A 14,157-nucleotide genomic window follows, 5' to 3' on the forward strand; every position below is an offset into this window, starting at 1 on the left:
GAAAGTCTAGTGTGTGTGTGTGGTGTCAGTGTATAGGATACAAATCTCCCAGTATATCCATTTATACTATAGGACAGTTATAGTGTGTGTGTGTGTCAGTGTATAGGTACAGTCTGCCCATATATCCCATTTATACTATAAGGACAGTTATAAAGTGTAGTGTGTGTGTGGGTCAGTGTAAAGGACACATCTCCCTATATCTTTATACTTGGACAGTTATAGTTGTTGTGATAGTGGTATAGGAAACGTTCCCCATAATCCATTTATACTTAAGACAGTTTTGTGTGTGTTTCAGTGTATAGGATAAGTCTCCCATAATATCTCCATTTTATATATACCAATTATAGTGGTGTGTGTGTAGTTAATAAGGATCAGTCTCCTATACCATTTATACTATAGGACAGTTTAAGTGTGTTGTGTGTCAGTTATAGGATACAGTTCCATATATCCCATTATACTATAAGGAAAGTTTAATAGTGTGTGTGTACTGGGATACAGTTCCATAATCATTTAAACTATAGACGTTATAGTGTGTGTGTGTCAGTGTATAGGACACGTCTCCCCATATATCCCATTTTTACTATAAGGACAGTTATAGTGTGTGTGTGTGTCAGTGTAATAGGATAAACGGTCTCCCCATATATCCCATTTATACTATAGGACAGTAAGTGTGGGTGTAGTGGGTAATAGGATAAGTCTCCCTTTATCCATTTTATATAGGAAGTTATAGTGTGTGTTGTCAGTGGGTATAGGATAACAGTTACCTATGATCCATTTATCATAAAAAACGTTTTGTGTGTGTAGTGAGTGTATAGGAACAGTTCCGCATAATCATTATATGATATGGAACGTGTGATAGTGGTATAGGACACGTCCTCCCCATATATCATATTAATTATGACGTTATGGTAGTGTGTGTGTAGTGTCAGTGTAATAGGATGACAGATCTGCGTCCATATTCACATTTATACTATACGGACAGTTTTTGTGCTGTGGTGGTGTAGTGTATAGGAAGTTCCCTCATATACATTTATACTATGGAAGTCTTAGGTGTGTGTGTGTGGTGTCAGTGTATGGTAGTAGTTCCATGATAATCCATTATACTATAGGACAGTTATCGTGTGTGTGTGTCAGTGTATAGGATACAGTTGCATATATCATTTATACTATAGGACAGTTTATAGTGTGTGGTGGTGTGTCGTGGTATAACAGTCTGCCCCATAAAGATCATTTCTATAGGACCGTTATAGTGTGTGGTGTGGTCAGTGTATAGGAAACAGTCCCTCCCCCATATTCCATTTCTACTATAGGACAGTTTTATAGTGTGTGTTGTCAGTAGTATAGCAATCGCATATTCATATATTATACGTTTTACAAGTGTATAGCAGTCATCCCCATATATCCATTTATACTATAGGAAGTTATAGTGTGTGTGTGTCAGTGTATAGATAACAGTCTCCCCATATATCCATTATACTATAAGGACAGTTTATTGTGTGTGTGTGTCAGTGTATAGGACACACAGAATTACCAGCAGCACCTGTTAGTCTTGATAGTGCTCAGTGCAGATTTTATTGTGTAGCCCATAGCATATAAAGGCAACGTTTCGGACCTCCCAGGTCCTTTATCAAGCCCCATAACACACCACAAACAATCCTTTTAAAGTGAAGGATGGGGGGTTGTGCATATTGTAGTCCCACCCATTTCAATTGAATATCCAATCATATTACAAAGTGGATTAATCATAGTCAATTTTAACCCCGGTAATACAAAATCATTGTGAAAAAGGAGTTTTATACAAAATTTTTTAAAAAATTCAAAAAGAGTCCAAAAAAGTTAAAAACAATTGAAAGTCATTTTTTGAAAGTTATTTTTTAAATCCTTGTGCATGTCCAGAGTGAAACGTATCGTGTCCATTGAATCTCATAAAAATCCAATACATATCCCATAAATAGACCATTAATATCAAACCTGTACATAATACAAAATATTTTAGAAAAATTATTAAAAGAGATAATTATCAATTTTGCATTCCTGAGGCATTCCTATGACAACCCTTGCATATCTCACTCAGCAGTTTTCTGAGGTACTCCTTGATATGTCTAAGGTTTTGTCAGCACTCAGGGTATTCAATGTAGTTTTCAGTACTTTCAATTCCCCTGAGTGCTGACAAAACCTTAGACATATGCAAGGAGTACCTCAGAAAACTGCCTGAGTGAGATATGCAAGGGTTGTCATAGGAATGCCTCAGGAATGCAAAATTGATAATTATCTCTTTTAATAATTTTTCTAAAATATTTTTGTATTATGTACAGGTTTGATATTAATGGTCTATTTATGGGATATGTATTGGATTTTTATGAGATTCAATGGACACGATACGTTTCACTCTGGACATGCACAAGGATTTAAAAAATAACTTTCAAAAAATGACTTTCAATTGTTTTTAACTTTTTGGACTCTTTTTGAATTTTTTAAAAAATTTTGTATAAACCTCTTTTTTCACAATGATTTTTGTATTAGCCGGGGTTAAAATTGACTATGATCTAATCCACTTTGTAATATGATTGGATATTCAATTGAAATGGGTGGGACTACAATATGCACAACCCCCCATCTTATGACTCAAGGGACAGTTATAGTGTGTGTGTGTCAGTGGTATAGGATAACAGTCCTCCCCATATACCCATTTATACTATAGGACAGGTTATAGTGTGTGGTGTGTCAGTGTAATAGGACACAGTCTCCCATATTATCCGCATTTATCTATCAGGACAGTTATATGTGTGTGTGGTGTCAGTGTATAGGACACAGTCTCCCCATATATCCATTATACTATATGGACAGTTATAGTGTGTGTGTGTGTCAGTGGGTATAGGATACAGTCTCCCCATATATCCCATTTATACTATAGGAAAGTTATAGTGTGTTGTGTGGTCAGTGTTATAGGATACAGTCTCCCCATATATCCCATTTATACTATAGGACATGTTAGTAGTGTGTGTGTGTGTCAGTGTATTAGGATGACAGTCTCCCATATATCCCATTATACTATAGGACAGTTATAGTGTGTGTGTCAGTGTAGGATACATGTCCTCCCCCATATATCCCATTTATACTAACGGACAGTTATAGTGTGGTTGTGGTGTCAGTGTGGATAGGATACAGTCCTCCCCATATCCCATTTATACTATAGGACAGTTATAGTGTGTGTGTGTCAGTGTATAGGATACAGTCTCCCCATATATCCCATTTATACTATAGGACAGTTATAGTGTGTGTGTGTCAGTGCATTTATCCCATTTATTCTATAGATCAGGTATCTGGCATATGTTTAATGAACAAGACCTCATTGTGTTAGATGTTAAGATCACACCTGGTTCCATATACAGTTGGTTCTGTCACACTTGTGGGTACTTGTGTTTCTGCTCCAGAGGGGACAATGATCTCCCTGTCTATATTTTTGGTCCTTCTCCAATCCTGTTTAAAACCTGAAGCCTTTCAGTTAAAGAGTGATGGTGGGGGGTGGGGAGAGACATATGGTTGGGGAGGTGAGGAGAGAGTGTTTGCAGGGGAGGAGTGAAGAGACTGATGGTTCTGGAGGAAAGGGAAGAATGGTGGTTTGGGAGGTGGGGAGAGATAATTGTTGGGATGGTGAGGAGAGACTGATGGGAGGTGAGGAGAAGAAAGACTGATGGTTTGGGGATGCGAGGAGAGACAAATTGTTGCAAAGATGGGATACATATAGTTGGGGAGGTAAGGAGACAATGATGGCAGGGGAGGCAAGGAGAGACTAATGGCAGAAAAAGGAGCAAAGAGGCTAATGTTGGTGGGAATAGACTAGAGGTTGAGGAGGTGAGGAGAGACTGATAACAAAGGAGGAATGGGGAGACTGATAGTTGGGAAGGCAAGGAAAGGCTATTGTTTTGGTAGGCGAGGAGAGACTTGTGGTTGGGGACATGAGAAGATACCTACGAGGAGTTGAGGAGAGAGTGTTGGCAGGGGAGGAGCAAAGAGACTGATGGGTGGGGTTTGTAGGAGAGTTTGATGGTTGGGAATGTGAATGGGAATATGACTTATGGCTGAGATGGTCAGCGTCTGATGTTTAGGGAGTTCAGGAGAAACTGATTTAAGAGGAGCAGAGAAGAGAGTGATGATTGGGAAGTAAGGAGAGACAAATAGCAGGGGAGGTAAGGAGAGGCTGGTTTTTGGGGAGGTTAGGAGAGATCGATGATTGGGGAAGTGCAGATAGACTGATGGTTGCGGAGGTGAGGAGAAACTGGAGGTTGGGAAGGTAAGGAGATACTTATAATTGGGAAGGTGAGAGTATACTGATGACTGGGGAGGCAAGGAGAGACTGATGGTTATTGTACTTATTGTTGGGGAGTTGACTGATGGTTGATGAGCTGGGCAAAGATTAAAATTTGGGCAGCTGAAGAGAGAATGGTTCCAGAGCAGAGCAAGAAACAAGTTATGTAGTTTGAGCATAAGGTCACATTAGCTTGGTCACATTCTGACCTGCCATTACTGACACCCCCCCCCAATATATCTGTTTTTTAGGGTGGTGGATATAAAGGCACGGTAGGCACAACTAGGTACTGTAATTGCCAGGCAAAATTAAGTCCCCCACCCCAAGCTGAGATAGCCGTGGTCGTCTATTAACCATTTGTTCTCCCTATTCCCCATGTGCAGAGGACCCATGTCTAATATTGAGACTAGTGAGTCCTCTACTGGGCGGATGAGTAATTCTGTGGGATTTCTGTGCCCAGTGTATGATGGAATGTCTCAACTGCCAAACGTGGTACAATTCTGCCTCCTAGTGGTCTGTCTACTGTTGGTTCTTCTGTCAGTCAAGTGGGAGTTAAACATAGGAACAACCATTGGTTGCTATGGGTTACAGTAGTTGTGCATTTTGCATAGATGTTAGTGAGTAAATACCTACAATTTTGCTTTAGGGCTGGATTTTATGAGTTTGGGAATCATCTTTGGGATGACCCCCCTCTGTGTAGTAAAAGCACCTGGTGGTTTATGATGATAGTGTGATATTCATTCCATGCACAAGGTGGCGCTGTGCCCCCTTCTCATTTTCTTTATGATTTCTGTGCCACCAGCTCCCCCCTCTTATCTCTCTTACTCAGTGAATGGAAACGCAGCCCTGCAGGCTCAGCAAATCACAGCTAACAGGGAACAATCACAAACCTTGATATCATTTATTATTCAAATGGACTTTCTGTAATAACTTTCATTAGAAAATTATTTTCAACCCCAACTGTTTTGTAAAATAACGTTTACATTTATTATAGTTCCCTATAAATTGTGCAGCATACATTGCATGCAGTAAACTGTGGCTCCCAGCAGAGGGTGCTGTTTCTTGCGCTCAGCTCGCTTTTCTCTCCTGCTTGTGTATCCTAGTGGATCACTGGTGGATAGTGATGATTCTGCAGCTTCTGGTGGGACTTGGATACATCTCTAGATACAGTGGCCGATTAAGGACATGTGAGGCCCCTAGGCTACACTTTCCACAGGGCCCTTTCTAGGGTACCACTTTTCTCAGCGACTCGAGCTGACAGGGATTTGCGAGTAATCCAGCGACTGATCGGTGTCAGGAGAGGCTACAGGAGAGGCTGCAGGAGAGGCTACAGGAGAGGCTACAGGAGAGGCTGCAGGAGAGGCTGCAGGAGAGGCTGCAGGAGAGGCTGCAGGAGAGGCTACAGGAGAGGCTGCAGGAGAGGCTGCAGGAGAGGCTGCAGGAGAGGCTGCAGGAGAGGCTACAGGAGAGGCTGCAGGAGAGGCTGCAGGAGAGGCTACAGGAGAGGCTGCAGGAGAGGCTGCAGGAGAGGCTACAGGAGAGGCTACAGGAGAGGCTACAGGAGAGGCTGCAGGAGAGGCTACAGGAGAGGCTACAGGAGAGGCTACAGGAGAGGCTGCAGGAGAGGCTACAGGAGAGGCTGCAGGAGAGGCTGCTGTGTTGGTACCAGGATTAGAGGCATCAATGGCTCTTTGATGTGCTCTGAGCAAAGTAAGGTGCTGGCACGAGGCAGTGGTTTCTACTTGCCAATGGGCCCCCTATGAATCACGTGCTGGAATACTGCTGGCGTGCACACTGTATATATTCAGACAAGTACACAAATATTTGACATGTACACTGCACACAAACACACATTAAATGCAATCCAAAGCAGCCGTGTAACCTACAATATATATATGTCCCCATTTAACCTCCAATCAGAGGGGAATGTGGCTTGTGAGTAATGGCCAAGCTGCACAGAAAGCGGGCACACCGGCAGTATATACACTGAGAACCAGCACCTGAGCTGTACAAACACCAGATCTGGCATCCCATAATACCTGGCACAAACACCTGGGCACTAACCAACGCTGAGTTGATACCTCGACTGCATAACCCGCTGACATTTGCATTCCAGACTTGGCACCCCAAGGGCAACTGTCAGTACTGGGTGTTGGCAATCGGAAATCACTGATGGATGTAGTGAGAACTGGCATCCCCTGTACCCAGAGTGGGCACTTCTACTGTGCGCGGAGTTATCACTTCACTAAAGGCTGGTACCGGAGCTAGCACCTGAGCTAGCACTAAAAGTTGATCCCAGAGCTGTACTGAGAGCTGCCATGTGACTGAAAGTGAGCACCCCCTGGAATTGAGAGGGGGCATCTGAGTACTGGACAATCCTGCCTGAGTTGGCACACAGTTGGCTGTACCAAAGCCTGGTGTCTCTCAAAGAGCTGGCAAGAGCAGAAGGGCAAAGCATTGTTACCCCAGGCTGCTGCCCTTCTTCCTGTGCCCTTGTCCTGATCTCCTGCCCAATATCTCTGGACAGTGCCCGGGCACGGTGTTCAGGAGGAATCGGCAGACAGTGGAGCTGAACCGGGTGGTGCCCAGTGACACGGTGCGGTACCTGATAGTTCAACTACGGCTCTCGCACACCCTTAGTAAATTGAAATAACGACACCTGGTGCACGAAGGTAGAGGATCGGCCGCCTCACAAACAGTCCAGCAGAAAGAATTGTAAGCAAGCTGCCTTGCGTGTTTATTGCGAAGTGCAACGTTTCAGGGTCACGCGCTGGAGAAAACGGGCGTGACCCCGAAACGTTGCACTTGGCAATAAACACGCAAGGCAGCTTGCTTGCAATTCTTTCTGCAAGGTGCGGTGCCTGGGCAGCTCGGTGACCTGCGGGCGCGAGGGAAGGGCTGCATGACGGAGGCTTAAGGGCAGAGCTGGGGGGAAGCCAGAGCCCCAGGGTGAAGCTGTTGGTGAGTAGTGAAGGCATCAGAGTGTTCCCCAGGAAGGGCAAATCTGCCAACACTTACCTTCTGCATCGAATCACTCACTGTGGTTCCGACACTGCCCACCTCCGGCTCCTGTGATGGGTGTACAGGCACCAAGTCCAACACAAGGCGGTGACGATGCGGGGCCCAGCCCTGCTGCATGGTATTGTGCTGCTGTTATAGGGCTTGTAGGGGAGGCAGTGCTCTGATGGTTCTGAAGTGCTTTAATGGATCAGGAATGGTTCTGTAGTGCTCTGTGGTCAAGGGAAGGTCCTGCAACGCTCTACTGGGCCAGGTATTGTTCCTCAGTGGTCTGGTGGGACAGGGATTTGGTGTTATGAGTTTCTTATGTGCTCTGGTGGGACAATGGAGGTTCTGTAGCACTCTACTGGCACAGATATTGCTCCTCAGTGATCTGGTGGGACAGTGATAGTTTCCCCATGATTTAGTGAGATGTGAATGATTCTGCAGTGCTATGGTGGGCCCAGAAAGGTTTTGTAGCAGAAAGGTTCTGGGACAGGTATTGTTCCTCACTGGTCTGGTGGGACAGGGATAGTTCTTCAGTGAAATAGTGGGATTAGGTTGGTTGTGCAGCACTCTGGTGGGACAGGGAATGTTCTGTAGCATGCTATTGGGACATGCTTTATTCCTCCCTGGTCTGGTGGGACAGGGATAGTTCTTCAGTGATTTGGTATTATAAGGTTGTTTCTGCAGCGTTCTGGTGGGCCAGAGAAGGTTCTCTAGCACATTACTTAGATAGGTATTGTTCCTTAGGGGTCTGGTGGGACGGGGATAGTTCTCCAGTGCTTTGGTGTTATGTGGTTGGTTCTGTAGCACACTACTGGGACAGGTATTATTCCTCAGTGGTATGGTGGGACGAGGATAGTTCTCCAGTGATTTTGTGGGACAGGGGTGGTTCTGTAGCACATTGCTGGGACAGGTATTGTTCTTCAATGGTTTAGTGGGACAGGGATACTTCTCCAGTAATGTGGTAGGATGATGTTGGTTCCTCAATGCTCTGGTGGGATAGGGAAGGGTCTGTAGCATGTTACTGGGGCAGGTATTAATCCTTGGTGGTTTGGTGGGACAGGGATGACTCTCCAGTGATTTCATGGGACAGCGGTGGTTCTGTCGCACACAACGTGGGGAAATGGGATAGTTCCCCGGTGATTTGGTGAGATGAGGTTGGTTCTACAGTGCTCTGGTGGAACAGAGATGCTTCATCTGCGCATCCCTGGCAGTTGATGAGAACTTTTGCCAGGCAGTTACATCGGTGCCACACTAGTGCCAGGGACATCAGTGACTGTTGCATCTGTAATGCCAGACAATGAGAGACAGAAACATAAAGTCATATAATAATCTGCAGAAATACAGATTGACTGATCTCTTCCTACTGATGCCAAGTACCAGCGCCTCAGGTTGGACGAAACCCTTGGATCTCCATTAGTGTAAATAGCAGCTTCCCTGCCCATAACAAGTGTTCCTTCTGCCATTGCCTGCTTGGTTCCAACATCTTTGACCAAAGAGCTTACATGTTTTGTCAGCTGTAATAACACTATTATGACCATTGTTTTAATGCCAAGATTAGGCGAGTGCCAGTACCAAGATGCCTCCTAGGGGTGCTAATACATGGGGTTCTCTCTTGTACAGGATCACCCCCTCCCCATGGAAACACCAATCCTTCCTCTGTTTCCTCACTAGGGGGCACTAACACATGAGACAACCCAGAATATCCCCATAGAGGGCTGATCCCAGGGATACTCTGCACTTCTCTGAAAGGAAAGGTTCCACATCACCTTCCACTCACAGTGGCCATTGCACTTTCTTTCCTCCTCGGAATACTGGAAATACCCTATGATTGGATCTTGGTTCTGTATGTTCTGGGCCTGTCTCTGTACTGAGTTCATTGGGGCTTTGGGTGAAGAAAAGGTACTTCCGTTGTACAACAAATATTTATGTCTCACAGTGGGTATTAGGCACAGGCAGCTGCTCCCATGAGATCAAGTCCTAGGGGCCCCCGAGGGGCCCGACCCACCTGAATCCCTACAGTCTGGTAAGTGTCACCTGGGTAACTACACCTTACTGAGCCTCTTCAGTGGACAGGATTGTCTTCATCAGGTTTTTAACTGGACAGTCTGGGTCACAACATTATAAAAGCAGCCAGAATTGCACCCAGTTGTGTCCCAGTGATACAATAACACTCAATGGATTAATAGCGCAGTCCCTCTTGTAGCCTATGGGGGGCAGCATTGATACAGGGGGAGTATTTCATTAGAGGACACAGAGCTGGGGAGGTTGATGTGCGGGGGGTTATACATTATATTCCCTTTTGGCCTTTCTCCCAAACACGTGTTTCCTGCAAAGTGACAACGGGTGTCACATGTATAAAGGATTTTAGTAAATATGCCCCTCCCAGGAAACATTCATCCCAGTACAAAAGCTCGAAGGTTATTCCCTCACTGGCCATTAACTGGCGCATAGAAATGAATTCACTGCAAGAAAAAACTGTCCAACCACAGCCTCTGTCCTTAGGGACTCTGGGAGGTAATGGGTTAATCAAGGGATCCCTATAGGAATCTGTCTGGGAGTGATGTTGTGCAGGGCTGTGGGAGAAGAAGGGTTAAGAGGTGAGGCAAGGATACCAGGAAGGGTTACTCTCTGCAGTAGAGGGGTGATGGGGTACAGCAGGGGGCACCAGGAAGGCATGATGTGAAAAAGGGGGTAGAGGGGTGATGGGGTGAGACAAGGGGTACCAGAGAGAGAGAGATGATCTTCAGGGGTGAGGAGGTAAGGCAGCAGGGAAAGATGCTTTGCAGAATAGGGGGTACAGGGGTGACACAGGGGGTACCAGGGAGAGAAGCTGTGCAGAATAGGGGTACGGGGGTGACACAGGGGGTACCAGGGAGAGAAGCTGTACAGAGTAGGGGTACAGGGGTGACACAGGGGGTACCAGGGAGAGAAGCTGTGCAGAATAGGGGGTACAGGGATGACACAGGGGGTACCAGGGAGAGAAGCTGTGCAGAATAGCGGGTACAGGGGTGAAACAGGGGGTACCAGGGAGAGAAGCTGTGCAGGAGAGGGGGTACAGGGGTGAAACAGGGGGTATCAGGGAGAGACGCTGTGCAGAATAGGGGTACAGGGGTGAAACAGGGGTACCGGGGAGAGAAGCTGTGCAGGAGAGGGGTACAGGGGTGACACAGGGGGTAACAGGGAGAGAAGCTGTGCAGAATAGGGGGTACAGGGGTGAAACAGGGGGTATCAGGGAGAGAAGCTGTGCAGAATAGGGGTACAGGGGTGAAACAGGGGGTATCAGGTAGAGAAGCTGTGCAGAATAGGGGCACAGGGGTGAAACAGGGGGTACCAGGGAGAGAAGCTGTGCAGAATAGAGGTACTGGGGTGACACAGGGGGTAACAGGGAGAGAAGCTGTGCAGAATAGGGGTACAGGGGTGAAACAGGGGGTACCAGGGAGAGAAGCTGTGCAGAATAGGGGTACAGGGGTGACACAGGGGGTACCAGGGAGAGAAGCTGTGCAGAATAGGGGGTACATGGGTGAAACAGGGGGTACCAGGGAGAGAAGCTGTGCAGAATAGGGGTACTGGGGTGACACAGGGGGTATCAGGGAGAGAAGCTGTGCAGAATAGGGGTACAGGGGTGAAACAGGGGGTACCAGGGAGAGAAGCTGTGCAGAATAGGGGTACAGGAGTGACACAGGGGGTACCAGGGAGAGAAGCTGTGCAGGAGAGGGGGTACAGAGGTGACACAGGGGGTACCAGGGAGAGAAGCTGTGCAGGAGAGGGGGTACAGGGGTGACACAGGGGGTACCAGGGAGAGAAGCTGTGCAGAATAGGGGTACAGGGGTGACACAGGGGGTATCAGGGAGAGAAGCTGTACAGAGTAGGGGTACAGGGGTGTACCAGGGGGTACCAGGGAGAGAAGCTGTGCAGAATAGGGGGTACATGGGTGAAACAGGGGGTACCAGGGAGAGAAGCTGTGCAGAATAGGGGTACAGGGGTGACACAGGGGGTATCAGGGAGAGAAGCTGTGCAGAATAGGGGTACAGGGGTGACACAGGGGGTATCAGGGAGAGAAGCTGTACAGAGTAGGGGTACAGGGGTGTACCAGGGGGTACCAGGGAGAGAAGCTGTGCAGAATATGGGGTACATGGGTGAAACAGGGGGTACCAGGGAGAGAAGCTGTGCAGGAGAGGGGGTACAGAGGTGACACAGGGGGTACCAGGGAGAGAAGCTGTGCAGAATAGGGGGTACAGGGATGACACAGGGGGTACCAGGGAGAGAAGCTGTGCAGAATAGGGGTACAGGGGTGAAACAGGGGGTATCAGGGAGAGAAGCTGTGCAGAATAGGGGTACAGGGGTGAAACAGGGGGTACCAGGGAGAGAAGCTGTGCAGAATAGGGGTACTGGGGTGACACAGGGGGTATCAGGGAGAGAAGCTGTGCAGAATAGGGGTACAGGGGTGAAACAGGGGGTATCAGGGAGAGAATCTGTGCAGAATAGGGGTACAGGGGTGAAACAGGGGGTACCAGGGAGAGAAGCTGTGCAGAATAGGGGTACTGGGGTGACACAGGGGGTATCAGGGAGAGCAGCTGTGCAGAATAGGCGTACAGGGGTGAAACAGGGGGTACCAGGGAGAGAAGCTGTGCAGAATAGGGGTACAGGGGTGAAACAGGGGGTACCAGGGAGAGAAGCTGTGCAGAATAGGGGTACAGGGGTGAAACAGGGGGTACCAGGGAGAGAAGCTGTGCAGAATAGGGGTACAGGAGTGACACAGGGGGTACCAGGGAGAGAAGCTGTGCAGGAGAGGGGGTACAGAGGTGACACAGGGGGTACCAGGGAGAGAAGCTGTGCAGGAGAGGGGGTACAGGGGTGACACAGGGGTACCAGGGAGAGAAGCTGTGCAGAATAGGGGTACAGGGGTGACACAGGGGGTATCAGGGAGAGAAGCTGCACAGAGTAGGGGTACAGGGGTGTACCAGGGGGTACCAGGGAGAGAAGCTGTGCAGAATAGGGGGTACAGGGGTGAAACAGGGGGTACCAGGGAGAGAAGCTGTGCAGGAGAGGGGGTACAGAGGTGACACAGGGGGTACCAGGGAGAGAAGCTGTGCAGAATAGGGGGTACATGGGTGAAACAGGGGGTACTAGGGAGAGAAGCTGTGCAGAATAGGGGTACAGGGGTGACACAGGGGGTACCAGGGAGAGAAGCTGTGCAGGAGAGGGGGTACAGGGGTGACACAGGGGGTACCAGGAATAGAAGCTGTGCAGAATAGGGGTACAGGGGTGAAACAGGGGGTATCAGGGAGAGACGCTGTGCAGAATAGGGGTACAGGGGTGAAACAGGGGTACCAGGGAGAGAAGCTGTGCAGGAGAGGGGTACAGGAGTGAAACAGGGGGTATCAGGGAGAGAAGCTGCGCAGAATAGGGGTACAGAGGTGAAACAGGGGGTACAGGAGTGAAACAGGGGGTACCAGGGAGAGAAGCTGTGCAGAATAGGGGTACAGGGGTGAAACAGGGGGTATCAGGGAGAGAAGCTGTGCAGAATAGGGGTACAGGGGTGAAACAGGGGGTACCAGGGAGAGAAGTTGTACAGAATAGGGGTACAGGGGTGAAACAGGGGGTACCAGGGAGAGAAGCTGTGCAGAATAGGGGTACAGGGGTGAAACAGGGGGTATCAGGGAGAGAAGCTGTGCAGAATAGGGGTACAGGGGTGAAACAGGGGGTACCAGGGAGAGAAGCTGTGCAGAATAGGGGTACAGGGGAGAAACAGGGGGTACCAGGGAGAGAAGCTGTGCAGGTGGAGCTGAGTGACAGTTGCAGTTCTGGAAGTCTGTGCGGTACTTTACCTTATTCTTCTCCCACTGGTCTCTCATCCCCCCCCCTCCCCATTCCTTTTTCCAACAAAACAATCCTGCCCCCCTGACTGACTCCATCCCCTCCATCCCTTCCCACTCACCTCCAAATTCCCTCCTCCTCCTGCTCCTCTCCCCCCATTCCCTTCTCTCCATCTCTCCTCCCTCAGCTCCGCTGCCTCTCATGCCTGTCCATCCCCAGTCTGTGTGTGTGTGAGACAGGAGCCCCCCATATCCCCCCGTATCCCCCGACTGCTGTTAGTGAGGGGCCGACGCTGGAGGACAAGGGGGAGCAGCAGTCACATTACTGACAGGAGAGCTGAACCCCTGCCAGACGTATCCTTCATCTTCCTCTCTCTCTCTCCTCTCCCTCTCTCTCTGCTACTGCAGCTGTCTCTCTTTCCCTCTCTCTTTCCCTCTCTCTTTCCCTCTCTCTTTCCCTCTCTCTGTCTCTCTCTGTCTCTCTCTGTCTCTCTGTCTCTCAGTCTCTCTGTGGATAGGGGGGAGCAATGTTTGTGTCAGTCTGGTACGCAAAGAAAATGGGGAGACGCTTTATCAGCAACGTCAGAAAGGCAAAGAAACAGAGGGAGCCGGTGAGTGAGGAGCTGCCGGGGGGGTGTAACGTTAGTATTGTGCCCAGGGGGTGTGTATATTGTATCAGTGTATATGGGGCTTAGTGTTAGTACAGCTGTGTATATAGATATATCAGTGAAATAACTGTGAGTGTGTGAGTGTGTAAAGCAATTAACTGCACTATATTGTGATTTGTGAGTGAGGTACATGGGAATCAGTGGGTATTGACTTCACTGTACAATAGTGAGTGACATAAATAGCACAGGATGAGTGTGTAAATCAGTGTGAGTTAGTGTGTACCTGGGATTTTATGGGATTGATGATAATTCATGTGTATCTATAAGTGTGTGTAAGACAGTGTGTGTGTGTTCTGTTGAGTGTGTAAATAAATGTATTAGTGAATCAGTAGTGTAAGTATATGATTGTTGTTGAGTG

At 48.0% G+C, this 14,157-nt stretch overlaps 1 protein-coding gene across 2 annotated transcripts in view; it reads left to right on the top strand.

The window, feature by feature from the left end:
• LOC108711809 (disks large homolog 4-like) overlaps window positions 1-14,157 on the top strand; it is an 80,797-nt gene that overhangs the window by 44,898 nt on the left and 21,742 nt on the right. Inside the window, exon 1 of one of the 2 annotated variants that reach the window (XM_041587403.1) lies at window positions 13,571-13,742. The exons of the other annotated variant lie outside the window; for it this stretch is intronic. Coding sequence (XP_041443337.1) covers window positions 13,659-13,742 — 84 coding nt within the window. The 5' untranslated portion in view covers window positions 13,571-13,658. Of the gene's footprint in view, window positions 1-13,570; window positions 13,743-14,157 lie in introns of those variants that run through there. 2 annotated transcript variants of the gene reach the window in all.

Source organism: Xenopus laevis, chromosome 3L (assembly GCF_017654675.1).
Source record: "Xenopus laevis strain J_2021 chromosome 3L, Xenopus_laevis_v10.1, whole genome shotgun sequence".
Taxonomy (NCBI): Eukaryota; Metazoa; Chordata; class Amphibia; order Anura; family Pipidae; genus Xenopus; species Xenopus laevis.